Source organism: Scomber scombrus, chromosome 18 (genome assembly GCF_963691925.1).
Source record: "Scomber scombrus chromosome 18, fScoSco1.1, whole genome shotgun sequence".
Classification (NCBI taxonomy): Eukaryota; Metazoa; Chordata; class Actinopteri; order Scombriformes; family Scombridae; genus Scomber; species Scomber scombrus.
The window spans coordinates 4,257,016-4,273,903 of NC_084987.1; the positions used below are offsets into that span (position 1 = coordinate 4,257,016).

The 16,888-nt window shown below is 41.3% G+C and overlaps 1 protein-coding gene across 1 annotated transcript in view; it reads right to left on the reverse strand.

Annotated features, from left to right (window-relative positions):
* Nucleotides 1-2,942: 2,942 nt before the first annotated feature.
* The window catches only part of foxk2b (forkhead box K2b), a 29,054-nt gene continuing 15,108 nt past the window's right edge, over nucleotides 2,943-16,888 (reverse strand). The window contains 10 exon segments of the mRNA XM_062438664.1: nucleotides 2,943-3,306; nucleotides 4,739-4,939; nucleotides 6,053-6,292; nucleotides 10,654-10,686; nucleotides 10,689-10,852; nucleotides 12,622-12,761; nucleotides 12,763-12,816; nucleotides 13,005-13,151; nucleotides 16,447-16,590; nucleotides 16,592-16,601. Of these exon segments, the coding sequence (XP_062294648.1) occupies nucleotides 3,098-3,306; nucleotides 4,739-4,939; nucleotides 6,053-6,292; nucleotides 10,654-10,686; nucleotides 10,689-10,852; nucleotides 12,622-12,761; nucleotides 12,763-12,816; nucleotides 13,005-13,151; nucleotides 16,447-16,590; nucleotides 16,592-16,601 (1,342 nt within the window). The 3' untranslated portion in view covers nucleotides 2,943-3,097.

Sequence of the window (16,888 nt, forward strand, 5' to 3'; positions counted from 1 at the left end):
ATGTGTAACTTATGAAAACAAAACATTGTTTCTCTTAAATCAGTTTCTCTTCAACTGATGAATCTGCACATCTGCTTGAGCATTTTTCACTATCACCCAAAAAGTAATTGACCAGCTGCTTTTGTATTAACAACACATTTAACACAAACTGAGAGTAAAAAAGAAGTGTTCCTGTCCATGACTCCATGCATGTTGCAGCAATCTTGTGTTAGAGCAGTCTGTAGGATTTAGTGACATCTAGTGGTGAGACTGCAGATTTCAACCAACTCACCCTCAATCGTCTCCCTTTCAAGGATGTAGGAGATAGAGGAGAAGACCCTCTCTAGAGTCAGTGTTGAAACATGGTGGGGGAACATGGAAGAGGATCTGTTCTCCATGTAGATATAAAGGGCTCATTCTAAGGTAACGAAAATAGGATTCTGACTTACAGGTGATTATACATTAATTAAAACATATTTTATATTATATTCCATCCCTTCCTAAATCGTACACACTGGTCCTTTAATGCAAATCTAAGTTGGTTTATTCAGTTCTTTTTTTGGAAACTTTCAAGTTGTGATAAGAGTTTCAGTATATTATTATTTCACATCCAGGACCCCTAAACTGACACAAACTAGATCCCGGATCCCCATTTAATAAGATTGTGATGTTTTGAGTGACCAGACCTCACTCTGAGAACCACTGCTTTGAGTTAATCTGGTGCTTTTTTAAAAACCATGTGACAACTTTTGAACTGCGGCTATGTTTTGCACAGAATGCACCACAACCTCTTCCTCTAGTACTGGGGGGGGAGCACATATCAGTCATGTCCTCAATGAAATACCTGGGTTATCATCATATGGTCTCAACTCTCAGCTGGGCCTCGAAACGGCTTCACTTCCTCACAGTTCTGAGTAGAAACAGACTCCCTGCTGAGGATTTAGGCCACGTCTTGAATACGTCACAGTGCTCTTGGTGGGATGCAATAAGAAAACAACTGAAGCTGAACTGGAGCAAGTTCACAAACGTACCCTTAAAAATCATCACAAGAAAGAAGAAGAAGAACTGGCGTCACTTCACAACAGGAGGGAGGAGGCTGCTGTGAACTTGATAAGGGACGTGTAGAAACCACAGCATCCTCTGCATGACCTGTTACTACCAACACGAGGACGCTTAGAAACAACAACAAACTGGAGGAGCTTAAAGCCAATACTAACACAGATAAACTCAACCCTACACTGTAGGGTTGAGTTTTGTTTCTGCACGTCTCTTATCAAGTTCACAGCAGCCTCCTCCCTCCTGTTGTGAAGTGAATACAGAACTTGCATAGATATATTTATATATTAAATACTATTTGTAGATTATGCAGTGGTTTTACTGCTGCAGCCCACTTCAAATTAGGCAGCATGTGGTCTCCAATTTAAAATGAGTGACTTCTGCTCTACTGCAAGCATGAATCAATAAAACGAAAACGTTCCTACACTGCCCCCTGGTGGAGAAAAGGGTGAACTACCAGTTTGAGCATCAAAAAGTTGAAGTTGACATTCAAGAAAAACAAAAACAAAACAAAACACATGAAAAAGGGCTTTAAATTAATTTATTAAAAAAAAGCATTTCTCCACTGAAGCAGAACAAACATCAATTTTTTTCTTCTTACTATTTGTTTGGAACGTGTACAATCAGAAAAAACAGACTCACCAGGTCGCCAGAAAAACAGAGTAAAATAATCAAGCAAATCTGTTTTTTATTTTGGACAAAGCAGATCTCTTTTTTCTTTTTTTTCCATTTTTACTTTTTCAACTTCTGTTCTGAGTTTTTACAGTTAACAACTTTTTTTCTCTGTTGTCGGATACATGCAAAGGTCAACATCTGGAACTACAACATGGAGATTTCATATGCTTATATCGGTTATCTGTTCAAGTATTAAAATATGTAGGTATAACGAAGCAATTGGCGTATGGATATGTCAGAACGAGGGGTGGTAAGAGGGTTTTGGTGGTGGCGGGGGTTGAGGTTGAGGGGGGGGGGGCGGGGCGGGAAAGGAAACAAATATTACGAAAACTACACTGTTTCACCGAACAGAAAAAGGAAGTCCACATAATTAAAAAACAAAAAAAAGGAGAAAAAGAAGTGAAATTTCTAAATTAGTTACCGAAATGTCACCGACCTCACCATTTTTTGTACGCTTCCTTTTTTTAATTAATTAAATTATTACTTATCTATAATAAGTGAAAATACATTAAAAGAAAAAAAAAAGAAAAAAAGAAAAGAAAAATCAATCCTATGCTCCACATTTGAACAACAAAATACTGCATATCTACGTACAGCTGCGATAAAAGGAAGGTCAGTATTGTGAGAGGCTAGCTGCCAGAGTTTCAGGAATATTGGCTCCGAGAGTTGATCCCTTTTCTGAATGCGTTGACCGTTTTTTTTTTCTTTCTTTCTTTCTTTTCTTTTCGGATGCTCATCGTCGTACTTTGTCGCTCAGGTTGGTCACTTCGTCCAGAGCCCCGCCCCCTTTTTTTTGACGGGTCCGGAAGGGAGGATTGTTTGTCTCCTATCTGCTCTGAGGTAGATACGACAGAAAGGTGTGGCGTCCAAGCCCACACAGCTGAGCCTCCTCCTCTCTTCCCCCCCTTTTGGACCGCGTTGAGTGAGGTCCAAAAAAAAAAGGGTCAGCTCTTTAAATAAGGGTTAATGTTGTTAAGGCTTCCTGTGGTCTTGGTTTTTCTTAGTCACTCTCCTGTTTTCAGTGGCTCACAGGGGAAACCTTGTCATTTGAGTTCATCTTTTTAATTTGTTCTCAATCCACATTCCAGTCTTTATTTTTTTTTTTAAAGGGGTGGACTTTTTATCTTCTTTTTGTGTGTGTGTGTGTGTGTGTGTGTGTTTCTTCTGTTGATACTCTAGAACAGATAACCCAAAAAAACAAAACAACTGAAAATGAAAAGAATCCTCTCCGTTTGGCACCTCGGGAGTCAGTGGTAGAAGGAAGACAAATAAAAAGAAACGACGGGGACGAAAGAGAAAGAGAGAGAGAAGAGAAGAGAAGAGAAGGTGGTGGTGAAGAGGGGGGGTGGGTTGGGGTTGCTGTGGTGATGGGTGGTGGTGGTACAGACTAGTTGAGTTGGCCGCCTTGGTCGTTAGCTGCCGATGAGTCCGACTGTGCCGGGGTCGAGGCGGCGGCGGAGTCGGCCTCTGATTTGATGCGCTTGGCGTCCGGCTGTTCGCTGGCCAGCTGGTCTCCGTTCTGCCGTTTGGTGGGGAGCGAGGCCGAGGCGGAGGCGTGGGCCGCCAGCAGGTGGAGGGGGCTCGCCACAGCTGGAGCTGAACGTGAGGAAACAGAAGGGAGGAGAAAGAAAAGGAAATATTGAGTGTCGGAGTGGCTCAGACTGTGGTTAACCAGCATCTGTAAGCAGGACGACTGTGGGAAGTGTGGTTTGGCTCAGCTGCTGCCAGCACAGGATAATAAACCTTTAAATGACTTTTTTTTTTTTCAGCGGAGGAAAAGAAAGTGTTTATGTTCAACAGCAGGTTTTGTGGTTAACCTGAAACTGTTGGATTAGATCAGCAGGGGGGCAAACATACAGCCTGTGGGCCCAAAACTGGCCGCAAAGGGGTTCAATCCGGCCCACTGAGTAAGTTTGCAAAGTGTCAACATTCAAACTTCTGCCGCTTCACAGGTTTTATTTCCCACATATACATATTGTGGTCATATTTAACCCGTCATATATTAAACACTGGTTAATTAGCAGCTTCTGTGCAAAATAATTTTTAAAAAAAAGAGACATAGTACTGCTGGAAGACGTCTCAGGCTGTTTATATGTTAGAAATAGAAGGTTTATTATAGTAAAGTTAAATAAATAAATATATATACATCCTTTGTATCACCAAGAAAGTGCTATTTAAAAAAAAAAATATTTTTTCGCTCTTCCTTCCCTTTTTGAGGCCATGACAACATTAAACATGGATTTTTATCCCTCATTGACCCTAAATGTGATGTTTTACAGACTTCTACAGACCTCATTTGTTCGAAACTTTATTAAAAACATGTTAGACTCATTCTGTTCGTTTACAAGATGAAAAAATGAAACTCGACTTCAAAAATGTCTCCAGCAGGATCTCTGATGTCAGCAATGATTTGTGTTCTTCTTCTTTTTTTACACTAAAGCACAACCTGTATCTATAGCAACCATAGAACAACCTGTATCTATAGCAACCATAGAACAACCTGTATCTATAGCAACCATAGAACACTTTTCCTTTCTCCCTCCCTCCCTCCTACCTTCCTTCTTTCCTCCATCCTTCCTTCCTCCCTTTTCTCTTTCTTTCCTCCCCCCTACCTTCCTCCCTTCCTCCTTTCCTCTGTCCTTCTTTCCTTCCTCCCTCCCTCCCACCTTCCTTCCTTGCTTCCTTTCCTTCCTCCCTCCCTCCCTTCTTTCTTTCTGTGATTCCTCCCTCCCTCCCCTCCTTCCTCCCTCTCTCCTTTCCTTCCTCCCTCTCTCCTTTCCTTCCTCCCTTCCTTCCTTCCTCCCTCCTTTCCTTCCTTCTTTCACCCTTCCTTCCTTGACTCGAGGACAACAGGAGGGTTAATGAAGAATTCTGTCTGAACTACATGAGACTAGCTTCATTTTAAGTAGAAGCTGAAGAGGATAACCAATCAGGAACAGCATCTATAGTAAAAATAAATCATAACCAGGAGTAAACAGTAATTATATAGTAATATAAAATCAAAGCATCGTCTCTATGTGTGTCTCACCTGAGCTGATGGGTCCCTGGATGGCAGTGGTGATGCTGTGGGTGCCGTTCTGTGTGATGGCCTTAATGGGCAGCTGGTGCTGGCCGATGGGAGCCTGCTGCAAGATGGTAACAGTCTGCAGGGGAGCGGCCGACTGGGAGGTCTGGATGATGCGACTGGAGCCTCCTATAGAGGTGATGGTGGGGACCGTCTCCACTTTGACTGAGAGGACGGAAACATTTAGAAATACGACGTCAGTGGAAAGATTTTAAATGATGCAAAAACAGACAAAAGTGATAAAATACTGTGTTTCATGTGTTTAAAAGTATAAATAGTGCTTGTATTTTCTTTATTTCTGTTCTTTTAGTCTCATTTTTTCTGTTTTCTTAGTATTTAGAGACTGATTTTACACCAGTAAGTTATGATCAAATGAATAAAGTATAACATTTAGAAAGAAAATCCTTCTTAAAGCTGCTTATTTAACCTTTTCTTACTGGCTAAATACGTTGGTTTTATATTTAAAGCTCTACTTTCGTCACAATAACTTTATTAAAAATATAAACAAGGTAGTTTACTAGGTAGATAATTACTTCAGGCTGGATGTATGTCAAACTATTCTCAAAGATTATACAAAATAAAACAGATTATTCTATTAAAGCTGCATTTCAAAGCTCACTATCGATGAGCAACAATAAATACAAATGTCTAAAACTGATTATTTCCTCTGTAGCTGCAACGATTCATTAATAAAGTGACTGACAGTAAAATTAAACAGCAACTAATTTTGTATTATTGTAGTAAATCTGTTTCTAAGTCAAATATAAAAAATGTTTTCAGGTTTAAATCATAAATAAAACTTAATTATAAAGATAATTAAAAGATAATTACAGGGTGTGAGGTTACATTTCACAGAGTTTCTACAAAATAAAAAAGATTATTCTATTAAAGCTGTTTTTATTTTAATTTTAATGATTTGTTAACATTATTATTAGTGAGGCACAATATGATTTTATTATTATTATTATTTCCTCTACAGCTGCAATGATTCGTCAATTAATGAACATGAGCAACTAATTTTAATAAATCATAAATTACAATGATTTTAAGCTTAATCATGATAAATAAAACTTAATTACAAGATAATTACAGGGTTTGAGGTTAATGTTTTTACTCATTTTTCACTTCTCAAAGCTCAATCCATGTTTTAATGTTTTAGCAGCCGTACTAGAACTTTACTTAAATAAAACACACAGAGTAAAGTAATAAAGTTAAGATCTAGGTACACTCTTTAAAACAGTTCTCCATCCTCGCTCCTCCCTCTCCCCTTTAACTCACCTTTGACCTCCGTGTGCTCCCCGTTCTCCTGCGGCTCGCTCTTGATGATGGTGGCCTGCTGGGCGATGACGGAGCTGAGGGAGCCGGCGGGGATCTGCTGCAGGACGTGGACCGTCTGGACAGCGGGCCCGGAGGTGCTGGTGCTCACTGGGGAGGCCATGGTGTAAGTCACTGGCTTAATGGTTTGAGGTAACTGGCGCTGGACTGCTATGAGTACCGGCTGGTTGTTAGCAGGCGAGCCTGGGACACAGAAACAGAGCAGGAAGTGTTTAGACATTAGAACAGAGGTGGAAAGAGTACGGAAATATTTTACTCAAGTAAAAGTAAAAAGTAGCTTGTTAAAAATGTACTTAGTTACTTTTTTAACAGGGGGGGGGGGGGGGCTGTAGTTCAAAAAGGACAAAGTGAGCCCATACATCTCTAACTAGTGGTTTTAATTAAAAGGTACAAGGTATATGTTTACAAATTCAACTTCAATGGCAAAATGAAATATGTCGACACACAACATTTAACCTTTGTGTCGTCCTCCCGGGACAAATTGACCCCGTCTGTTTTGACTGTTCCTTCTTTCTTTCCTTCCTTACTTCCTTCCGTCTGTCTGTCCTTCCTTCCCTCCTTTCCTTCCTTCCTTCCCTTCCTCACCCCATCCTTTCCTTCCTTCCTCACCCCATCCTTTCCTTCCTTCTTCCTCCCTTCCTTCCTTCATCCCTCCTTTCCTTCCTTCATCCATCCTTTCCTTCCTTCATCCTCCTTTCCTTCCTTCTTCCTCCTTTCCTTCCTTCATTCCTTTCCTTCCTTCATCCATCCTTTCCTTCCTTCCCTCCTTTCCTTCCTTCCCTCCTTTCCTACTCACTGTACTCAATTACAGTAATGGCAGTAAATGTAATTCGTTACTTTCCACCTCTGCATGAGAATATGAATCATAAACATCTCATTTAGAGCTGCAATATTCAATTTATTAGATGTTTGACAAGATTTATCAGCAACTATAATGATCAAATAATCTTTTTTGTCATTTTTTAAAAAGGAAAAAAGCCCAAAATTTGCTGTTTTTTAAGCTTTTTTGTCCCTTTCTCAAACATACTAAAACTACCGTATTTAGTATATCGTAGTATATGTATCGCCACTATGTGTCCGTGTAACGCTGCTGCTACACTGTAATTTCCCAGTTTGGGATCAATAAAGTATATCTATCTATCTATAATAAACTGAATATCTTTAGATTTAAGACTGTCGATCAGACTAAACAAGAGAAATGAAGATAAAACCTAAAAAAAGGCCTTTTCACTATTTACTGATATTTTATAGACAAGCTAATTAATTGAGAAAATCATCACTAGTTGCAGTCTTCATCTAATTATTAAAAAAAGGGAAACTAACAAAGAAAATATTTGTTTCTAGCCCTAAAATACAATGATAAGAAGTTGAGTTGATTCAGTAGATTCTTATGAAACATGACTAACGTGTTATATTAGAGATATTTTTGGCATAACTTCTTTATTTTATAAATAATTTAAACTTCAAACCAACACACAGGCAAGATAAGATGTGATTAAAAACATGTTCCTACTTAAAATAACCTCGTTTGTTGTTGAATTAAAATGTGTTTTAAATCAGACCCAAATAAGGTCTGATTAGTCAAAGATAAGCGTAGTTTTAAATATTAACATCTATTTACAGTCTGTGTGTCGGCTAAAACACACAAAAAGCCTGATTCAAGTTTACACTACATATTTAACCTTCCTGTCGTCCTCCCGGGTCAAATTGACCCCGTCTGTTTTGACTGTTCCTTCTTTCCTTCCTTCTGTCTGTCCTTCCTCCCTCCCTCCTTCTTTCCTCCTTTCCTTCCTCCCTCCTCTTTTCCTTTCTCCCTCCCTCTCTCATTCCTTCTTTCCTCCCTTCCCTCCTTTCCTTCCTTCTTCCTCCCTTCCTTCCTCCCTCCTGCTCCCTTGCATCCTTCCTTCCTCCCTCCTTTCCTTCCTCCCTCCTTTCCTTCCTTCTTCCTCCCTCCCTTCCTCTTTTCCTTTCTCCCTCCCTCTCTCCTTCCTTCTTTCCTCCCTTCCCTCCTTCTTCCTCCCTCCTGCTCCCTTGCATCCTTCCTTCCTCCCTCCCTCCCTTTCCTGCCTGCCTTCCTTCCTCCCTCCCTCCCTCCCTCCTTTCCTTCCTTCTTCCTCCCTCCCTTCCTTCCTTCTTCTTCCCTTGACTCAAGGACAACAGGAGGGTTAATATCCAGTGGGCTCATTAACATTAACTCATTAACATGCAATAATTCAGATCAGCGGATGATAAAATAGAGGATTCAGAATGAAATTTGTTTTTTTTTTGGGGCCTAAATTAAAGATCTGATAGACATTAAAAAATAAACTAAAGTGTTGTTTATGTTTTAGTGTTTCACTCTTACAAGAGAAAAAGGCTTTAAAAGGATGAAATCTTTCTTATCTTTGGATTCATTTTATCTCCTGTTGAGAAACTTCCCAAACTACATGAATGTGGAGGTGTGTCATATCTTCAAAAACCAGCTGTTACATATATATTATATTATATTATATATTATATAATCAGAGTCGTCTTGTATTGGTACCGATATGATAAACCATCAATCTAACTCTAACTCAGGTATTCAGGGAGAGTTAAAATAACAGCATTTGTTTAACGCTGGAGAAGATTCCCAGGTTTGGTTTGTTAATGTTTGAAGCTGTTTTTAAATTAAACCAGTCTATGTGTCTATGTGTCTATGTGTCTATGTGTAACAGTGCAGGTGCAGGTCAGACATCAGTGTTTAATAAGAATAGTTTTAACTAAAAGACAATAAAGTGGTTCAACTTCCAGTGTGAGAGGAGATAACATTTAATGACTTTTCTTTACAGTTTGACAGTGAAATCTACACTTTACTGTGTCTTTGGATGTTTAGTTTGAGACACGATTATTATAGTTAACTGAGACTAAAACTAGCAGTGAATAAACTAAATAAAAACTATAATTAACAAAGCAAAACTAACTAAAACTAAACTGAATAGCAGATAAAATCAGCTTCGTTTTAGTTTTATTTTCATTTTTCTCCATTTTGACTTGTTGAGATAACGGCTAGTATCACTACGGAAACCACAAACACTGCAAACTTTACCTCAGTGTCAACATTATTTCATCTTTTACAGCTTCTACTGATCAAAGCTTTCCTCCTAATACCTGAAAAACTAAATAAAAACAAAAATGAACAAAGCAAAACTAACTAAAACTAAACTTAATAGCAGATAATTTTATACTTTTGTGCAATATTCATATAATATAATATACATATATATTTATTTCACTTAATCTGTGCAATAAGACTATCTGGTATATTACCACTCAATACCAATTTTACTCTTATAAATAATGTCACGACTATTTAATACCCATTTCTTACTATTATTGTTTTTATAGGGTTTTTTGTATTTATTATTTATTGTTCTTTATTATTTTTCTTATTGCTGCTTTTATATTTTATATTGTTCATTTGCTGCTGTGACTAATAAAGGAATATCTTATCTTATCTCTTATTTACTGTTTTCTGTTCAGTTTGACTTCTTGAAATAATAATATTCATAATAAATTATAGTAGGAGACCAAAAACACAGCTAATTGTACCTCAGTGTCAGTCTTATTTCATCTTTTACAGGTTCTACTAAATCAAAGCTTTTCTCCTAATACCTGAAAAAGTGAAATTAAGGCTAAATTAAATAAAAGCTGAACTAAAACTACTTAAATCGCTTCTTTAACTCACTCAAAACTAAACTCTGTCTGTGTCGACAAACGACATAAAAAGCCTGATTCTCTACAAGTTTACACTACATCTTTAACCTTCCTGTCGTCTCCCGGGTCAAATTGACCCCGTCTGTTTTGACTGTTCCTTCTTTCCTTCCTTCTGTCTGTCCTTCCTCCCTCCCTCTTTCCTTCCTCCATCCTCCCTCCCTTCTTTCCTTTCCTCCTTCATTTCCTTCCTCCCTCCTTTCCTTCCTTCTTCGTCCCTTCCTTCCTCTTTTCTTTCCTTCTTCCTCCCTTCCTTCTCCCTCCCTCTCTCCTTCCTTCTATCCTCCCTTCCCTCCTTTCCTTCCTTCTTCCTCCCTCCTGCTCCCTTGCATCCTTCCTTCCTCCCTCTCTTCCTTTCCTGCCTTCCTTCCTCCCCTCCCTCCCTCCTTTCTTCTTCCTCCCCTCCCTCCCTTCCTCTTTTCCTTTCTCCCTCCCTCTCTCCTTCCTTCCATCCTCCCTTCCCACCTTTCCTTCCTTCTTCCTCCCTCCTGCTCCCTTGCATCCTTCCTTCCTCCCTCTCTTCCTTTCCTGCCTTCCTTCCTCCCTCCTTTCTTCTTCCTCCCTCCCTTCCTCTTTTCCTTTCTCCCTCCCTCTCTCCTTCTCCTACCTGAAAAAGTAAATTAAGATTAAAACTAAATAAAAGCTGAACTAAAACTACTTAAATCGCTTCTTTAACTCACTAAAAACTAAACTGAAATAAAAAAGCAAACTGAATAAAAACTAATAATAAACTATAACCGCCCTGGTTTGAGATAAAGGTGAGTGAGTGAAAGCTTCTAACTGCAGATTTCCAGCCTGGTGCATCACCCTACCTGGTGTGTTTTGTGCAAAGCGTGCTTCCTGATGACTGCCAGTTTGGGCTGGACCGCCGCGGTTGGCACCGGGGCCGGAGCCGAGGTCTCCAGCTCCAGAGGGACCGGGGAGCCCTCTCGTGATAGGCTGTCGGGGGTCTGGACGCCGCTGGAGTGAGCTGAGAGAACCCCCGAGTGGTTGGGAGAGGCCGGGGCGCTCCTGAGAGAAGACGGGGGGACAAAATGTTAATTAAAAGACAGAAAAAAGGGCTTTAATGTGACTTTGTTGTGTTTGACCCTTGTTCTGGTCCCTGTAGTTTAGAAATAAGGAAGCAGCAGTAACGTTTAGGATAACAAGCAGAATCCCAAATACCAAACATACAGCTGATACAGAGAGGTGTCCTCCCACTCCTCTAAGGTGTGTGTGTGTGTGTGTGTGTGTGTGTGTGTGTGTGTGTGTGTGTGTGTGTGTGTGTGTGTACGGGTGAGTGAATGTAACTGATATCATAACTGACAGCAGATTTTTTTGTCTCAATAATAATAAACATAGAGAGCAAGCATATGTATCCACTCTCATGTTAGAAGAAGAATTAAAAACTTGAAAAATATCCCTTTAAAATACATTTAGAACAAAAAAAAAAAAGGGTGTGATTAATAATGAGTTAAATTAAATTAAATAATTAAATATTTTAATCGATTGACTTAGACCTGACCATGAGTGTTCCTTAAGTGGTTTATATAATTAGTGGGTGAAAAAAATTGGATTGACATAATAATTGGTTACTCCCTTTCCTCCCTTCCTTCCTTTTTTCCTCCTTACTTTCCTTCCTCCCTCCTTCCTCACTTCCTTACTCCTTTCCTTCCTCCCTTCCTTCTCTCCTGACTTCCTTCCTCTTTTCCTCCTTTCTTTCCTCCCTCCTTCCTCACTTCCTTCCTATTTTCCTCCTTACTCATTTCCTTCTCTCCTGACTTCCTTCCTCTTTTCCTCCTTTCTTTCCTTCCTCCCTCCTTCCTCACTTCCTTCCTCTTTTCCTCCTTACTCCTTTCCTTCCTCCCTTCCTTCTCTCCTGACTTACTTCCTCTTTTCCTCCTTTCTTTCCTTCCTTCCTTCCTCCCTCCTTCCTCACTTCCTTCCTCTTTTCCTCCTTACTCCATTCCTTCCTCCCTTCCTTCTCTCCTGACTTCCTTCCTCTTTTCCTCCTTACTCCCTTCCTTCTTTCCTCCCTTCATCCTGTCCTTCCTACTCCAGAGCAAAACACGCCAACTTGTGTTTTTACAAGTCATTTAACCAGTGATGTTAGTCTCTCATTTCTTTATTCTCACCCTGGCAGAAGACTGTAAAAAGCTCTCAGGTGAATTAATGCAGTCAGACGCTGCGGAGCGATTTATAACTGACAGTTGGTCTGGCACAAAGTTTACTGGAGTAAGAGACTAAAAATAGTGTCCCCCCCCCCCCCTTTTAATCTAAGCACCATGAATGTGTGTTAGTATTGTGTTGTTAACCCTCCTGTCGTCCTCCCGGGTCAAATTGACCACATCTCTTTTGACTGTTCCTTCTTTCCTTCCTTCCTTCCTTTCTCTTTCTTTGCTCCCTCCTCCTTCCATACTTCTTTCCTCACTTCCTTCCTTGCTTGATTCCTTCCTTCTTTCCTCACTTCCTTCCATCCTTCCTTGCTTCATTCCTTCGTTACTCCTTTCCTTCCTTCCTTCCTTCCTCCCTCCCTCCTTACTTCCCTCCCTAATCCTTCTTCCTTCCTTCCTTCCTCCCTCTATCGTCTTACATTGTGGATATCATAATATGTCATCAGTTTTCTTTTCCTGGTTTTAAAAAAACATGTAAAACATGTAATTTTCTGAACTTAGACTGTTTTAGATGTTCTGTTATTTACTTTTTACCCACTTTGTCATTACATCCACATTACTGATGATTATTTATCGTATGTGTGCGTGTGTGTGTGTGTGTGTGTGTGCGTGTGTGCATGTCCAGACCTGGAGGACAGGGGTCCGTGTGGGGTCCTGAAGCAGGGAACGCCCCGGGGCCTTCGTTTCCTGAAGGCCTGCTCGATGAGCTTTCCCTCCGAGGACGGGTCTATCCTCCAGAACGAGCCTTTGCCGGGTTCCTCCTGCGACCCGCGCCACTTTGATGAAGTAACGGTTCAACGATAGATTGTGACGGATCGAGTTCTGCAGCAGAAGAAGAAGAAGAAGGAGAAGAAGAAGAAGAAAGCCACAAATGAAGAAGATGTGTTATAAAAGGTTATTCTCTGCATTTTATAGCCTTTTTTTCAGCTAGTGGACATTTCCATCTTTGCATCATCATGCTAACACAGTCAAAGTGGAGCTATAACAGGAAAACATGCATCCAGACTCACCTGCCAGCCCTTGTCTGCAGTTCTGTAGTAGGGATAATTCTTTGTGATGTGATTGTAGATACCGTTTAGTGTGAGCTGCTTGTCCTGAGCCAACGTTATGGCCTGGACTATCAGCTGTGCATAGGAGTACGGAGGTTTGGAGTCGTCCTGTGGAGCAGCAAAAAAACATTTGTGTGTCATCATCCAGCTATAAAATATGTAATTCATCACTTAAATTTGCAGGAGTTTAGATATTTAGAGACAAATTTGGCCTAAAAATCACCAAACTGCAGCTGCAACAGCCAACATTTTGCTTTTCGGATCCCTTTGATATCATTTTTGTATGATGCATTACTTAAAGAATCATGCTGTGTGTAGTTATAATTCATTAAATATGCATATTTTTGTTTTGAAATTTTTAAAAAGGGTCATGGATTATCAGAGTAGTTGCAGTCTGTTGTTGCAGATCTATTTTAGTTACTGGCTGTTGAAATATGAGGAAGTTGAGCTGCAACGATTATTAGTCAATCAACTATTTTGACATCAGCTGCTTTCAAAGAAACACATCAACAGCTTCTTAACCCTCCTGTTGAAGAAGGGAGGAAGAAAAAAGGAAGGGAGGGAGGAAGGATGGAAGGGAGGAAGGATGGAAGGGAGGAAGAAGGAAAGAAAGGAGGGAGGAAGGGAGGAAGGGAGGAAGAAGGAAAGAAAGGAGGGAGGAAGGGAGGAAGGGAGGAAGAAGGAAAGAAAGGAGGGAGGAAGGATGGAAGGGAGGAAGAAGGAAAGAAAGGAGGGAGGGAGGAAAGAAAGGAGGGAGGAAGGATGGAAGGGAGGGAGGAAGGAAGAATGGAAGGGAGGAAGGAAGGGAGGGAGGAAGGAAGAATGGAAGGAAAGGAGGGAGGAAGGATGGAAGGAAGGAAGGAAGGACAGAAGGAAGGAAAGAAAGGAAGGAAGGACGGAGGAAAGAAGGAAGGAGGGAGGGAGAGAGAAAGGAAAAGAGGAAGGGAGGAAAGGAAGGAGGAAAGAAGGACAGAAGGAAGGGAGGAAGGTAGGGGGGGAGGAAAGAAAGAGAGAAGGAGGGAGGAAGGAAGAATGGAAGGGAGGAAGAAGGAAAGAAAGGAAGGAAGGATGGAGGAAAGAGGGAAGGAGGGAGGGAGAGAGACAGGGAAAAGAGGAAGGTAGGAAACGAGGGAGGAAAGAAGGACAGAAGGAAGGGAGGAAGGTAGGGGGGAGGAAGGAAGAATGGGAAGGGAGGAAGAAGGAAAGAAAGGAAGGAAGGACGGAGGAAAGAAGGAAGGAGGAGGGAGAGAGACAGGGAAAAGAGGAAGGTAGGAAACGAGGGAGGAAAGAAGGACAGAAGGAAGGGAGGAAGGTAGGGGGGAGGAAATAAAGAGAGAAGGAGGAAGGAAGGGAGGAAAGAAGGAACAGTCAAAACAGACGGGGACAATTTGACCCGGGGAGGACGACAGGAAGGTTAAATATAAATATTTTCTAGTTTCTTTAGTGTTTTTATGACAGTAAACTGAATATCTTTAGGTTGTGGATTGTTGGTCTGAACAAAACAAGATATTTTAAGGTTGCATCTTTACAGCTTTAGGAAACAGTTTCACCATTTTATAGACCAAACGATGAATAGAGAAAATAACAAAACAGATGAATCTATAATAGAAATAATCATGTATGTGAGAGATTATGTTTGTCCCTGTGTTGAATCTTTGTTATTTCTATAGTTAAAACATGTCTGAACAGTTTCCACAGCATCTAAATTAGGAGACTACTCCAAAGCTTCGGGGGCTGCCGACTGGAAGACACAATCTCCTCCAATCTTAAAATGTGTCCAAGGTACACTTAGAAGAACCCTGAGTAGAGCACCTCAGGGCTCGGCTTGTGGTATGAGGGTGCAATATAAGTGTAGAAGATGATGAGATAAAATACACAAAAAAGGGAACAGACACAGGCTTCCAATTAAGACATGAAATACCACAAACTACCTAAATGCCTGTCTGAACACATGGGTTTTTAAAAGAGTCCACAGTATCTAAGGGACTTGTTTCAAAGCTTCGATGCTGCAGACTGGAAGGCACGATCTCCCCGAGTCTTAATATATGTGGAAGGTAAAGTTAGCAGACCCTGTGTGGAGGACATAAGGGGTCCGCACCTGGTGTGAGGATGCAATATAAGTGTAGAAGATGGATGCATTCAATAAGCCTGTAGACGCCTGTAGACGTCCGGATGATAGATTCCAGTCCCAGACCTACTAGCTTCAATGTGCTTCTCTCTCCTATTCTTCCCCTCTCTCTCTCCTATCCTCTCCTCTTCCTCTCCCCTCCTTCCTCTTCCTCTCTTCTCTCTCCTATCCTTCTTCTCTCTCCTATCCTTCTTCTCTCTCCTATCCTTCTTCTCTCTCTCTCCTATCCTTCCTCTCTCTCTCTTATTCTTCTTCTCTCTCCTCTCCTTCCTCTCTTCTCTCTCCTATCCTTCTTCTCTCTCTCTCCTATCCTTCCTCTCTCTTTCCCCTCCTTCCTCTTCCTCTCTCCTATCCTTCTCTCTCTCTCCTATCCTTCCTCTCTCTCTTTCTTCTTCTCTCTCCTATCCTTCCTCTCTCTCTTTCTTCTTCTCTCTCCTCTCCTTCCTCTCTCTCTCCTATCCTTCCTCTCTTCTCTCTCCTAGCCTTCCTCTCTCTCTCCTATCCTCTCTTCTCTCTCCTATCCTTCCTCTCTCTCTCATCTTCCTCTCTCTCCTCTCCTTTCCTTTCTCTCCTATCCTTCCTCTCTTCTCTCTCCTATCCTTCCTCTCTCTCTCCTATCCTCTCTTCTCTCTCCTATCCTCTCTTCTCTCTCCTATCCTTCCTCTCTCTCTCATCTTCCTCTCTCTCCTCTCCTTCCTTTCTCTCCTATCCTTCCTCTCTTCTCTCTCCTATCCTTCCTCTCTCTCTCCTCTTCCTCTCTCTCTCCTCTCTCCTTCCTCTCTCTCTCCTCTTCCTTCCTCCCCTCTATCCTATCCTTCCTCTCTCCTATTCTTCCCCTCTCTCCTCTCTACCCCAACCAGTTGAGGCAGATGTTCTCCCACTTTGAGCCTGGTTCTGGTTCTGAGGTTTCTTCCTGTTAAAAGGGAGTTTTTTCTCTCCACTGTCGCCAAGTGCTTGCTCATATGGGAATGTTGGGTCTCTTTAAAATGAAACCTGATGAGTATACGGTGTGTACTGAGCCTCAAGTGCCTTGAGATGACTTTTGTTGTGATTTGGCGCTATACAAATAAAGATTGATTAATTGATGTTTGAATCAAATCCACTGAATGCGCCAGTAGCCAGAAAATGAGTTTGAGTAACTCTAAAAGAATGTGTTATTATGTCTGAAACGTCCCTGATATCAACAGATGTTTTACACCAGCGTGATTTACTGATACTGAATAACTAAATATAGGAAATAGTAGCAGGTGGGAATCTGCATTGAGCCGCTCTCACCTTTGGACTGTCACCTCCAGAGGCATCTTTGTCGTTCTCAGGCTGGGAGTTGTCGTTCATAAGCTGCAGCTCTGCAGAGCTGACCATCCGACCTCCCATCCTGTAGCCTGAAGAGCCTGCGCCCCGCGGGCTGGAGGGGCACGAGGTTAGCAGCACTGAGGGAGGATTCAAAAAGAAACAACTGTCAGCTGCCAAGAAACTTAAAGTATAATATACAGATGGACAGTATGTAAAGAAACACACAGGAAAAGCAACAATAGGTGCAACAGTTAAAGGCTTTAACGTGATATAAACTAGCCTGGCATTTTCCAGAAGGGGCACGGTTAAGTTTCTCAAGCTCAGCTCATCCGCAGTCTGTGCTGCAGTGGCCCACACCTATGCAAATGACCCTACATCCTAGATTATCTGCAAATACTGCGGCCGCTTCAGGAGCCACAACTGC